Source organism: Physcomitrium patens, chromosome 2 (genome assembly GCF_059467195.1).
Source record: "Physcomitrium patens ecotype Gransden chromosome 2, ASM5946719v1, whole genome shotgun sequence".
Lineage (NCBI taxonomy): Eukaryota > Viridiplantae > Streptophyta > Bryopsida > Funariales > Funariaceae > Physcomitrium > Physcomitrium patens.
In genome coordinates this window covers 19263090-19277091 of record NC_143411.1, presented here as the reverse complement: position 1 = coordinate 19277091, position 14002 = coordinate 19263090, and the positions used below count along the sequence as shown (strand labels likewise).

The 14002-nt window shown below is 46.5% G+C and overlaps 1 protein-coding gene across 1 annotated transcript; it reads right to left on the bottom strand.

Moving 5' to 3' along the window:
* Positions 1-5803: 5803 nt before the first annotated feature.
* LOC112279013 (uncharacterized) lies at positions 5804-8865 on the bottom strand. The gene has a single exon (XM_024513042.3). It carries the CDS (start codon positions 8619-8621, stop codon positions 6246-6248), a length of 2376 nt encoding a protein of 791 aa, XP_024368810.1. The 5' UTR covers positions 8622-8865; the 3' UTR covers positions 5804-6245.
* Between the last annotated feature and the right edge of the window lie 5137 nt (positions 8866-14002).

Here is a 14002-nt window from a genome sequence, read left to right as displayed (position 1 = left end):
CGCTATGGGGCGAGGATCGGGCATATGAATCTTGGAGGAATTAGGTCCCTCGACGGGGGTGTTTGTGTGTGTGTTTTTTTTTTTTTTTTTTTTTTTTTTTTTCCCTCTCCTTTCTTGCTTCCGGTTTGTTGATGACCGAATAGCTTGGTTATTTGGTAGACAAGGATTAGCCCGGCGAGGTGAGGTGAGTAGCTGATCCATCTAGATTTGCGAAGTCGAGAGGGTGCGGGTCCCTTATGACCCCTTTCATTGGTTGGTGCTCGTGCTGGCAACCGGGTTGGAGTGTAAGTTTAGAGGGTTGCATCAGGAGTACGAGGTATTGCTACGAAGCGGGCGGGTCTCCGTGTCTCTCATAATGAATGAGGCCAGGAATCGGAAGGAGAGAACGGAGAGGCAACGTCCCCTAGGCGACATTAACAGACGCGCCATGGCGAGGCCGCCATTGTCTCCGGCGGTGGAGATCCCCGTGAAGCGGCCCTCAAGGGCTTGTTCTTCGCGACGACGGCTCTCGAACTCGTCGGATGGCGGGGGTTTTGTTTCGTCGCCCACCCCTCCCCTGCCGAGAACGTCGTCGAAGGTGTCGAATGAGAGAAGCTTTTCGGCTGAACTGCCTCCTTCCCGAGCGAGTGCGAGCCGGACGGGCGTGAGGGCGGTATCGCTTGCATTGGATTCGACAATGTCTCCAGAGCGGATGGAGCTTCGGGGGCTGTGGGAGATGGCCGCCGTGATGAACTTTTTCTGCGTATTTCGGCCCATTATCAATAACTTGCCGGAGTTCACAATGGACGAGCTGGAGTCCGCGATGCTGTTTCCGAATTCGACATTAGACACGATTCACGTGGTGATGTTGAAGGGGGTCCCACCTGCAGCCAGAGTTCCTCTTCGAGGCGATACGTGGCCGACCGTTCTGAGCAAGAAGTTCAAGGATTGGTGGTGGAGGGTAGCCGAAGGTCCGTGTCCTCTGTTACCGTGCCAAGGAGCGGAGCTGGCGACCTACATGGATTTGGACCCTCCGACTCGCGTGAGAGTGCTGCTGGCGCTGTGCGAGATGCGCGTGGAGCAAGAGGATGCTCGTTTCTACATTGATGACTCAGTGAAACGGAGCCAAATGGCGGAGGTGCGGAAGGAGCGGGCTGGTTGCGGGGCGGAAGGAACGACATTTTGGCTGGAGGAGGATGAGATGCTGGGGCAGAGACTGTACAGGGAGGGACAGGCGATAATGCCGCAGCCACCGTCGAAGAATAAGGCCAGGGGTTGGGGCAGGGGCAGAAACGTGCCACCTCCAGATCCAGGGAGCTGGGAGACTTGCGCGACGAATTTCGAGGAGTTCCAGGAAGTATCGAGTCGGCTGTTGGAGAGTCGGAATCGATTGGAAGCGGCGATGGGAAAGAAGCTGATGCAGAGTCTGATGCCCCAATTGGAAGAGATTCAAAAGAAGAAGGACCGGCTGGTGAAGAAGCAGCAGCGGGAGGCGGTGCTTCTGGACAACATGTTGGCAGGGAATGGGCTTGCAGCAGGAAGGTCACGCAGGGAGCGGAAACCGGTGACGTATACGTTCGATGAATTCGATCGTTCTATCAACGAGGCGATCAAGTTCACAAAGAAGGGCGTGTCCGACACTTCGTTGAGGCGGGAAAGCCTGCGATTTGGCAATGGCGTGAACGTGGCGGGCCATTTTGGGAAGGAGCGGAATGGTAATGCCGCATATGGTCATGGCGGGTATGCTAACGGGGTTGGTGCGGTTAGACGATCGTCACGCAATGCGCAGTCACATCCCGGAGTAGAGTTTGGGGCGGAGGATGAGGGCGGGGTTGCAGGTTCGGAACCGCATCTGGTGGAGGCTGACCTGGGGTTTAGCGACGATGAGATAGAAGGAGAGGTCGTGTATCACGACGATTACCTGGCTGCCAGGCAACACAAAGAGAGGAGCTATTCCTCGGAGAGAGGCGAGAGCTTGAGAGGACATGACCAGGATGATGTCGATTTTGATGAGGTTGGAGAGAAAGATGGCGAGGAAAGTGAGGATTACGGAGGTGGTAGCGGTAGCGGAGGCGATAGCGATGGGAACGAGGAGCGCGTGAAGAAACGGCAAAGGCGAGGTCCGAAGGTGAGGCTAGTGAACGACCTTTCTCGAGAAGGTGCATACCGAAACGCCAGACCTGTTCCTGATCGGGATGGAGGTGGGGGTCGGGGTAGCGAGGAAGAGGCTAGTGATTCAGACGAGCGGATCGTGAGAGACACGCAACAGCGGCTACGGGTGGGCGAAGGAGCGAGAACGGGGAGCGATGGTCGAGGCGTAGGTGGTACCCTCACGGAGAGAGGTGACGCAGGGTTTGAGGAGGCAAGCGAGGCAAGTGGCAGTGGGTGCAGTTCCCAAATGCGGAATGGTAAAGGTGGGGACATGTTCCAAGAAGAGAGGAAGAGGGGCCACGCATCTTCGATGGGTGACGACGCTCAGTCCGTAGGGCACTCCAGGGAACAGTCGGCAGAATATTCAGCACGATCGGGGTCCGGGGAGGATCAGCAAGAAGCAGGGTCTGTAGATTTCGACGAGGAGGAAGGCATGGGCCAGGAAGTGGAGAGCAGTAAAGGTACGGGGAGACGAAGGCAGCTGCTCGATTTGAACGAGGTTGCCACGGCGGCCCGCGGAAGCAGTCCTGTGTCGGACAATGGGGAGAGTGAACATTCGGACGACGAAGGGGAAGACGGGCATGGTGACGAGGCAGGTTGAAAGTGGGTGTGGAGTGTAGAGGAGTGATAACATTGAAATGGTGACGCAAATTGAGCTTCGTTTGTAGGTATGGTGTACATTAATCTGAAGGCGGCAGAAACATTGACTTGGGTTCTTGAGAGCACGTAGAGTAGCCCAATACTTTAGAAACCTGGACTTTTGAGCGGAGCGGGTTCTTAGAGGCATAGGCGTGGAGTGAAAGGAGCTCCAGGCGATAGACGCGGTGGTTGCCTCTTCCTGAGACCTTTTCGGACGGTTGGTTTCCAGATGCATAGATGTTTGTGTTCTGGAACGCCGTTGACAGCACTCGGCACTAAGGTGCTCCTGCCTATTGGGAAAAGGGGGCTTTGTGCATGTCCATCCTGAGCTATGAAGTAAAACAGACCTTCTATGAGCAGGAGGAGCTGAATGATGTGTGCAGTATATTCTGCACACGGCTGTATCTTTCAGTTGTACTGATGGTGAGGAAGGTGTGGTGTTGTCAGCAAGTGATGATCGGTTCAAATGTATGCGTGTGTGCCATCGAGTTGGGGTCAATTCACTGTTGTTCAGAGACGAAGACACCGCTTCACCAAGGTCCTTTGGATAGATGTAGAGGTTGATGTCTGGTTTGGGGACAGACGATGAATTGGGCAAAGTAATTGTGCTTTGTTCTTCTAAGTTTGCATGATTCATATGCTACTGATTGAAGGTTCTTACTAAAGTGTTATTGAAGGATTGTTCCAATTACCTTGTTACTTTTATATTTAAGAAATTTTGATTTTTTTAACAAGCCCCAATCCTAATCATTGAGCTTTGATAAGGTGTAACATCTAATTTGACCTTTTACTTAATGTGAAATTTGGCATGCAATTGTCAATGTTAGTCTTTTGTACTCTCAATAATTGTGAGCCTAATCCTTCTTATAGATTGTGAGAAAACTTCTAAACATTGCACTAATGTCATTTGGTCACCAACTTGAAAAGTGAACGAAAAATCCTAGCAGTGATTTTGGTGTAAGCATCCTTCTCTAATAGACTTGTCAATGAAGTAGCATTGTGTACAAATTGCCAAAAAAAAATGGTGATAATATCAAACAAGGACTAAAAATGAGCAAACTTAAGAAGCATCTTTGAGAGTTGGCAAATCCTCCATTGCTTTTACCTTATCCTATTCCATGTGCATATTTTTAGAAGACATGTCTCAAAAAAGTGATTGTTGACTTCCAAAGTTGATCAAGAAGATCATCCACGTGTGGAAGTGGATATGCGTTCTTAACAGTCTACTTATTGAGAACTCAATAGACAATATAAAATCAAAGTCCATCATCTTTCTTAGGTGCAAAGAGTGAAAGTACTCTTCATGGTGATGTCCTTTCTTTAATGAAGTCTTTCTCCAAAAATTTATTCAATGTCTTTTCCAACTCTTCAAGTTACAAAAATCTCATGTAATTCATGTCAATACTTATTCTAAATCAATTATTCTAATTCTATGCCATTAAGCTCATGAGATCAAACATTGTGAATCAAGACAATAAATGCTTCACATTAAGTTGGGCTAGTTGTTGCTAGGTAATGGAGATAGTAGACACCTATGATAGTTATCTTTTCAAAGTGAGCCAAAAGTCAAAAGAAGTCAATCTATCTTTTTTTTTCAACAATACTTGAATGCCTTTTGTAGTCAATCTCACATGACTTTGGCCACTAGAACTTTTTTGCAAGACTTGTCTTGTGCTCAAACACTTGTATTGTTCTTTTTGCTAATCAATTCCTTTATTATTTTCAATTGAATTTTTTACTCAATGCATGTATTGATACAAATAAAAAAAGGTCTTAGTCAATTATTTTCTTTGTTGCTCATAAATCTTATGTTGGTAAAGGTATAAGATTTATTCCTTGCTTTGAAATGCTAGAGGATTTTTTATAAAAAAAATTATTTTAGTTACATTAGATTGTTTTTTTGGGCTTGATTCAAAGGAAATTCATAGTAAGGCAATTAGTTATAGATGGATGAGTTGATCTAATTATTTAGGTTTATTTATTGTTTAAAATTTTAATTGGCAATCATGTTGCATGTTTTTTCAAAGTCCTATAACAATATGCTTCAAATAATTGTTTTTGTCTCAAGAATTTTGCATTTTGAAAAATGAACTCTTGTTTCTTAATGTAGGTAAGAAACACATAATTTTTGGTTGCATTACTTTCTTAAATGCTAGAATGCAAGCTTTAGAGTTGGAATTTCTTACCTTATCCTTCAATAAATAGACATTGGAGAAAAGTTATTACTCACAAATTGGAAATTTGTAATTGCAATGATATTGTTCTAAATTAATTTCAATAGCCACCTTCCATGCTCACAAGACCACAACTTGCAATAAAAAAACTTCCTTCCAACACGCATCACACACACAAGAGTGCACAACCACCACGAGAGTGAAAGAGAGATTTGGTATCTTGGTTATTACTCATTAGTACAAGTCTTGAGACAAGATGCACAAATCCATTTCTTCAATATTTTTATACAAATCATTTTGTGCACTAGAATTATCCACAAAACAAGCAACCGCACAACGTTTAGAGTAATAGATATTCATCTGCCTTGTCCCAAGAAGAAACCCACTCCCCCATATCCTCCTTTCAAAGCTGGCTGCAACTTAGGTGAATCTACAAGGCAATGATGTCATACAAGTCGTTGTATGACATCATCGCCTCGAGCTTCTATCACTTTTACAGAACGAATACAAAAGGAACCGCAGCTAAAACCACATTGGCCACAGTGAAGGGGACGTAGTAAAACAAGAACAAACAGAACGACCCAAGATTATGAAGACACGAAGCGAACACCACACGAACAACCTGCATCAAACCCCGACACCGCATGAACCTTGGCGGTCTGCCAGCCGAACTATTAATCGTCTGTCCCCAAACCAGACATCAACCTCTACATCTATCCAAAGGACCTTGGTGAAGCGGTGTCTTCGTCTCTGAACAACAGTGAATTGACCCCAACTCGATGGCACACACGCATACATTTGAACCGATCATCACTTGCTGACAACACCACACCTTCCTCACCATCAGTACAACTGAAAGATACAGCCGTGTGCAGAATATACTGCACACATCATTCAGCTCCTCCTGCTCATAGAAGGTCTGTTTTACTTCATAGCTCAGGATGGACATGCACAAAGCCCCCTTTTCCCAATAGGCAGGAGCACCTTAGTGCCGAGTGCTGTCAACGGCGTTCCAGAACACAAACATCTATGCATCTGGAAACCAACCGTCCGAAAAGGTCTCAGGAAGAGGCAACCACCGCGTCTATCGCCTGGAGCTCCTTTCACTCCACGCCTATGCCTCTAAGAACCCGCTCCGCTCAAAAGTCCAGGTTTCTAAAGTATTGGGCTACTCTACGTGCTCTCAAGAACCCAAGTCAATGTTTCTGCCGCCTTCAGATTAATGTACACCATACCTACAAACGAAGCTCAATTTGCGTCACCATTTCAATGTTATCACTCCTCTACACTCCACACCCACTTTCAACCTGCCTCGTCACCATGCCCGTCTTCCCCTTCGTCGTCCGAATGTTCACTCTCCCCATTGTCCGACACAGGACTGCTTCCGCGGGCCGCCGTGGCAACCTCGTTCAAATCGAGCAGCTGCCTTCGTCTCCCCGTACCTTTACTGCTCTCCACTTCCTGGCCCATGCCTTCCTCCTCGTCGAAATCTACAGACCCTGCTTCTTGCTGATCCTCCCCGGACCCCGATCGTGCTGAATATTCTGCCGACTGTTCCCTGGAGTGCCCTACGGACTGAGCGTCGTCACCCATCGAAGATGCGTGGCCCCTCTTCCTCTCTTCTTGGAACATGTCCCCACCTTTACCATTCCGCATTTGGGAACTGCACCCACTGCCACTTGCCTCGCTTGCCTCCTCAAACCCTGCGTCACCTCTCTCCGTGAGGGTACCACCTACGCCTCGACCATCGCTCCCCGTTCTCGCTCCTTCGCCCACCCGTAGCCGCTGTTGCGTGTCTCTCACGATCCGCTCGTCTGAATCACTAGCCTCTTCCTCGCTACCCCGACCCCCACCTCCATCCCGATCAGGAACAGGTCTGGCGTTTCGGTATGCACCTTCTCGAGAAAGGTCGTTCACTAGCCTCACCTTCGGACCTCGCCTTTGCCGTTTCTTCACGCGCTCCTCGTTCCCATCGCTATCGCCTCCGCTACCGCTACCACCTCCGTAATCCTCACTTTCCTCGCCATCTTTCTCTCCAACCTCATCAAAATCGACATCATCCTGGTCATGTCCTCTCAAGCTCTCGCCTCTCTCCGAGGAATAGCTCCTCTCTTTGTGTTGCCTGGCAGCCAGGTAATCGTCGTGATACACGACCTCTCCTTCTATCTCATCGTCGCTAAACCCCAGGTCAGCCTCCACCAGATGCGGTTCCGAACCTGCAACCCCGCCCTCATCCTCCGCCCCAAACTCTACTCCGGGATGTGACTGCGCATTGCGTGACGATCGTCTAACCGCACCAACCCCGTTAGCATACCCGCCATGACCATATGCGGCATTACCATTCCGCTCCTTCCCAAAATGGCCCGCCACGTTCACGCCATTGCCAAATCGCAGGCTTTCCCGCCTCAACGAAGTGTCGGACACGCCCTTCTTTGTGAACTTGATCGCCTCGTTGATAGAACGATCGAATTCATCGAACGTATACGTCACCGGTTTCCGCTCCCTGCGTGACCTTCCTGCTGCAAGCCCATTCCCTGCCAACATGTTGTCCAGAAGCACCGCCTCCCGCTGCTGCTTCTTCACCAGCCGGTCCTTCTTCTTTTGAATCTCTTCCAATTGGGGCATCAGACTCTGCATCAGCTTCTTTCCCATCGCCGCTTCCAATCGATTCCGACTCTCCAACAGCCGACTCGATACTTCCTGGAACTCCTCGAAATTCGTCGCGCAAGTCTCCCAGCTCCCTGGATCTGGAGGTGGCACGTTTCTGCCCCTGCCCCAACCCCTGGCCTTATTCTTCGACGGTGGCTGCGGCATTATCGCCTGTCCCTCCCTGTACAGTCTCTGCCCCAGCATCTCATCCTCCTCCAGCCAAAATGTCGTTCCTTCCGCCCCGCAACCAGCCCGCTCCTTCCGCACCTCCGCCATTTGGCTCCGTTTCACTGAGTCATCAATGTAGAAACGAGCATCCTCTTGCTCCACGCGCATCTCGCACAGCGCCAGCAGCACTCTCACGCGAGTCGGAGGGTCCAAATCCATGTAGGTCGCCAGCTCCGCTCCTTGGCACGGTAACAGAGGACACGGACCTTCGGCTACCCTCCACCACCAATCCTTGAACTTCTTGCTCAGAACGGTCGGCCACGTATCGCCTCGAAGAGGAACTCTGGCTGCAGGTGGGACCCCCTTCAACATCACCACGTGAATCGTGTCTAATGTCGAATTCGGAAACAGCATCGCGGACTCCAGCTCGTCCATTGTGAACTCCGGCAAGTTATTGATAATGGGCCGAAATACGCAGAAAAAGTTCATCACGGCGGCCATCTCCCACAGCCCCCGAAGCTCCATCCGCTCTGGAGACATTGTCGAATCCAATGCAAGCGATACCGCCCTCACGCCCGTCCGGCTCGCACTCGCTCGGGAAGGAGGCAGTTCAGCCGAAAAGCTTCTCTCATTCGACACCTTCGACGACGTTCTCGGCAGGGGAGGGGTGGGCGACGAAACAAAACCCCCGCCATCCGACGAGTTCGAGAGCCGTCGTCGCGAAGAACAAGCCCTTGAGGGCCGCTTCACGGGGATCTCCACCGCCGGAGACAATGGCGGCCTCGCCATGGCGCGTCTGTTAATGTCGCCTAGGGGACGTTGCCTCTCCGTTCTCTCCTTCCGATTCCTGGCCTCATTCATTATGAGAGACACGGAGACCCGCCCGCTTCGTAGCAATACCTCGTACTCCTGATGCAACCCTCTAAACTTACACTCCAACCCGGTTGCCAGCACGAGCACCAACCAATGAAAGGGGTCATAAGGGACCCGCACCCTCTCGACTTCGCAAATCTAGATGGATCAGCTACTCACCTCACCTCGCCGGGCTAATCCTTGTCTACCAAATAACCAAGCTATTCGGTCATCAACAAACCGGAAGCAAGAAAGGAGAGGGAAAAAAAAAAAAAAAAAAAAAAAAAAAAACACACACACAAACACCCCCGTCGAGGGACCTAATTCCTCCAAGATTCATATGCCCGATCCTCGCCCCATAGCGCCCAATGCCAATGTACCATCAACCCCGTGATTCCACGAAAACCTAGATCACTCCGTGACCTATTCTCATCGCAACGTCACTGTACCTGATCTTCTACTAGCAGTTTCTAACTCATCCAAGCAAGCCATGCCATAGAACACCACCATCCCCGGCCTCCAAGCATCCCTCCGCATGCACCAGCACCGAGCCCGCGCCGAGACCTCACCTTCCCACCTCCCGCAGCGACACGTCCACATCTCCCACACATCTCAGAGCCACAGCGACCTACAACCCCGCCTCCGTCTTCACTACTCCAAACGCCCGCCACGAAAATCCACCCAAGACGATACCACCACCCCAACGTCCAAGCCCAGCACTTCTTCCCTAACTCGCCTGCCCTACCCGCAACGCCCCTGGCAACATGCCACCCCCACCTGCGAAAGAGCCCTAACACCTGCTCGCCCCGCGAACCGCCATACCTCCGCCACTCCGACCCTGTTTGCACCCTCCACTCGCATACTCCACCGCAGACTAGGTCTCTGCACCCAGTCCCGTTCTCCCACACAAACACACTGCGTAATCCGATTCTAGGCTCACAAAGTCGAACAGAAAAAGCTAGAATCCGAGACCATGTAGGAGCACGACAGGAACAGATCAGGCTCCGGGCCGATGTCGCAGCGCAGGAGGACAAGGCTTGGGAACATGGAAGACGGGTGCGAGACACGCCATAGCCAGACTCCAGAGCGTGAACTGAAACACGCGGGAGACGGTCGTCGAGCCTACGGAGTGTCTTCCCTCTCCCTGGGTTCTCTCCGTCGGTACTACCTCGGCGAATGGATGAATGATGTTATGATGGATGGATGGATGAATGGATGAAAGACACGAACGACGTCGTGAGTCGGGGCTTGTCTCCTGCGGACCACCAGGGAGGCCAATGCTTTCTCTGTCTGCCTGCGCTTTTCTCCCCGCAAGTCAATGTGGTGTGGCTGGAAAGAAGCCCCTCGCCGTAGTTCTGGGCAACAATGACCATATTGATCATCCGGAGCTAAACTGCAGCAGCGCCGTGAGAAAGAAGCCCTTGCTGGTGCACAGCGGTTGCCTCTAACTCGCTTTTGGGACGTGATGCGCAGAAGCGGTGTCCATACCAGCTCCTCACTCCCGCTCAATCCCTTGCGAGATCCTCACTGCTCGCGCGTGGGCTGGAGGGCTCAGCGATGGGGCTACCACTACCCGGGGTCTACAACCTGAGCGACGCCATCTTCACGGTGGCCGGAAGTCGGAGTCGGCTGTACCAGCATGATGCCGGACTCAAATGAGCTCCCGTCTTCCTGCACAAGCACTGGAAGCTGTGCCGCAGTCGGTGGCACCTGGGTAGCCTGCTCATCTGAGGTGGATGTCATCTTCGAGCGGATTGCAATTGCACCCTTGCTAACGAAGGTACCCGCGCACGTGGTCGTGTATCGCGGGTCCTTCGGGAGTCTCAGAGGTCACCTCTCGTGTTACACACTCAGCTTCCATCTCCACGAGTTTCTCAGAGGAGCCGCGATCCGGTGAGTGGACATCACAGAAAGCTTCACAAAGAAACGAGAAAGAGTAGGACGGAGAGAGTGCGGGAGCTCATATCGGGAGGGCGCGGCTCGACCGCCGCAACGTCATGCATGGGTCGGGCGATGTGGGCGATTGATCGAGTGGAGCGCAGCGGGGCCAGCTCCAGGGTCCGAGAACCCCTCTTTAGCAGAAGGATAGTTTCAGGATGCGATCGGTTGCAAGAAAACGGGGTGGGGAGTCTAAACGAAACAGTCGTGGTTCCAGAATCAGAAGGCACGAAGCGGCAGGGCCAAATTGTGGTGGAGGAGAGCAGGAAGCGAAGCCTGCAGAAGCGGGGTTGAGTGGCAACGCCACGCCGTGTGGGGGCGGAGAAGCGAGAGCCCTGAGGAGCTTGGTGCAGGTGGGTGTGGGGGGTGGGCCAGGCCCAAGGATCCACCGGTGCCTACTTGATGGAGAAGAGATTGGGTTATTCAAGTTTACTGACCGGGGCGGAACACTGTCGTCTTTCTTATCACCATTGCCTTGATTGTCGCTTAGCGTTGCTGAAGAGACGATTTTGCTTGGAGGTTGTATAGGTGATTCTATTTATGTTTGGTGTTGTATGGATTGAGATTTGAAAATTGGGAAGAATTTGAAGTGTCGGTATGGCCTTGTGAAAACCTTTTTTTAAAATGTTAAGGGGTTGGTTCAATGTTGTCTGTGCAGCATGGACATGGTAATTCAACAGGGCATCTTTTTTTCATCTATTTTTGTTATGTCCATTTTTCTATCTTTGTTTATTGGAGAGCAGTTGGCAGATGTAGTCATGAGTGAATTTAGTCATGCAACAATAGGTCATTTGAGTTGAACAATAGTGTTAAATGTTTATTTTCTTGATTCTCATTTATTAGTATTTATGTTGGAGTAACTAGATTGAGTGGTGCTGGTATGTTAGTGAATTTCGTTTTCAAGTGGTTTCTTTTGTGCATGTATGTTCGATTTAGTATTGTACATAAATTTAATTTTTAATATCTTCAATTTGTTGTTTCGACAATTTTTTGTGTTTTTAAGAATTCGAATTATAAATTTGAGTATAATTCGATTCTTAAGAATATTAACTGCGTCTTTATATGGTCTTTTAAAATCTTCTGTCAAAGTGGACATTAGGAACGACGATAGTTTGACAATAATATACATTCAATTGGAGAATGTTAGTATTTTCATAAAGCGTAAAAAGTTTTTTATCTTTATCAGCTGTAGTGTAGTTACAGACAGCATATTTGAGTGGCCAAATCTAACATTATATCCAATAAAAGTTGATGAATATTAATGTTCAAAGTAGCCGTAGTGGATATTAATTATGTATTAAAGCTTAAGAAATTGGAAGCAAAAACCATCATCTTCCTTCGTAATTAAACATTGGTGTGTCACAACATAATGTGACATCTTTACCTCACAAAGATTAAAGATTGGTTATTCCATGTAAGACATGACAACTTTTTATTAAAAGATTAGATAATGCATCCGTGGCACATGCTTTGCTCTTGAAACATTTAAATGTTTATGTAAAAATGTACTTCTGTCTTTCATTTGTTATTTGCTTCTAAGCTTGGACTTAATAAGTAAGGTGCAAAATTAACTATATCTGTATAATTTTGTAAAAGATGATTTGTGCAACATTTTTGATCTGTGAAAAAAGGTTGGAGATTGTTTATCTAAAACAAATGTTTATGCCTAGAATCCTACTTTTGAAGGTTATAATATGATCGCCTTATAAAGATTTCCCATTCAGTGAGAAATTTTCTTTTACAAAGCTTTAATTTTTGTAGATAATATTAAGTAAGAAGAGGCCATAAAATAAAGTAAATTCTTTTAACTTAGAATTATAAATATATTAGATCATTTTTTATTTATGATTTTTATAAGTTTAATAAGTACATATTTAATAAATATTTGATATATTCTTCTACTTTTTTGTATAAGCACTTATTTGAGGTGAGCTAGTTGTAACTTTTAGGATAGGATACTATATATATATATATATATATATATATATGTTATCATTTTCTTTTGTACCTTCTAAGTATACAATTAACCAAATAAAACTTCTCATTTTCAACCAATAACATACTTCAAAAGTTGAGACCTATAGCCTTTTTTCCTTTGTATAAAGATTTATATATAGGATATATAAATAAATGAAATTTCAATTAAAATGTTTTAAGTTATTTGTTGTAATTAAATTATTTGTTTACACTTATATAAGAAGGAAAGTTACAACGAAGTAAAAAATAAGATTATGAAAATAATGCATTAAAGTAATATTTTTACTTTAATTACAACAAATTGTTTAGTACATTAAAATATTCTATTATAACATCATCATGTTATTATTAGCAACTTTAATTGCATCCAGAAATTTGGAAACACATTCATTCTTTTATTTCATATAATCTGTAAATGGTATATATTTACACAAAGTGGTAAACATGACATGCCAAAACAAGTGGCAACCGTGTAGCATTTATGGCAAGCTATTTGTGACTCATTATCAATCTTATAGCCACCATCCAAAATTGTAATGGTATAATATCACCTACTGAAGAATCTCAACCTAACGATAATGTATTGTATATGCCTTTTTCATGTGCACATCACCATTCAAACATAGCATTATGATGTCAAGGGTTGTGTGGCTAGAATTGCATTGAGGCTGTTGGGCTATGTGTTGTAATAATAATGTGCACCAAGTGCAAACCCTCTTGTTTTGGTATAAAACTCCATTATGACCCTAGTTTGCTCAGTTTTTTAAATTTTTTTACAAGTTATATTTTACCATTTTAAATTATTTTAAAATTTTCTTATCATCATATGTATACAGTGAGATTTTTAAGAGAGTTATGAGAAAAGAAAGTGATGCAAAACCAATATTATTTTATATTCTACCCCAGTTCAACAATGGGAATGAGATTGATAATCTTCATTTAACAGAGTAAGAATGAAAGTTTGGAAGATGTAGTATCATGGGATGTTCTAATGTTGAATTATAATACTTGAATGTGTGTATCACAAACAGATTCTATTTTCAGAACATATTCAATATTACTATGGTCTATTGATGTGAAATATAAGTTCTATAGATACAAATTTTAACTTCATCAGTACGACAGTGATAGTGTGGTTTCTAAAAACACAAAAGTCAAATCAAACAACCTTTGATGGGACAAGTCTGCTAAAATTTAAAGGGATCAAAACAACCAAAATGATACAAACAAATTCACTGTTGTTTGAGGCCAACAAGAAAATATATTTAGTAAATGCAGATACTTCACAGAGGTTGATACATGAATACAAACTATGTTAGTAAAAGAATCAAAGAATCACACTCCTTTGCACTGTAGAAGGCTTTTGGAAAGAATGACCACTAATTTTGTTTAATGGAATTTAATGGAGTACAATTCTTTCACAACATGAACTCATAACTTTACAGTCCATAAACAATCTGTGTACCTCAAACCGA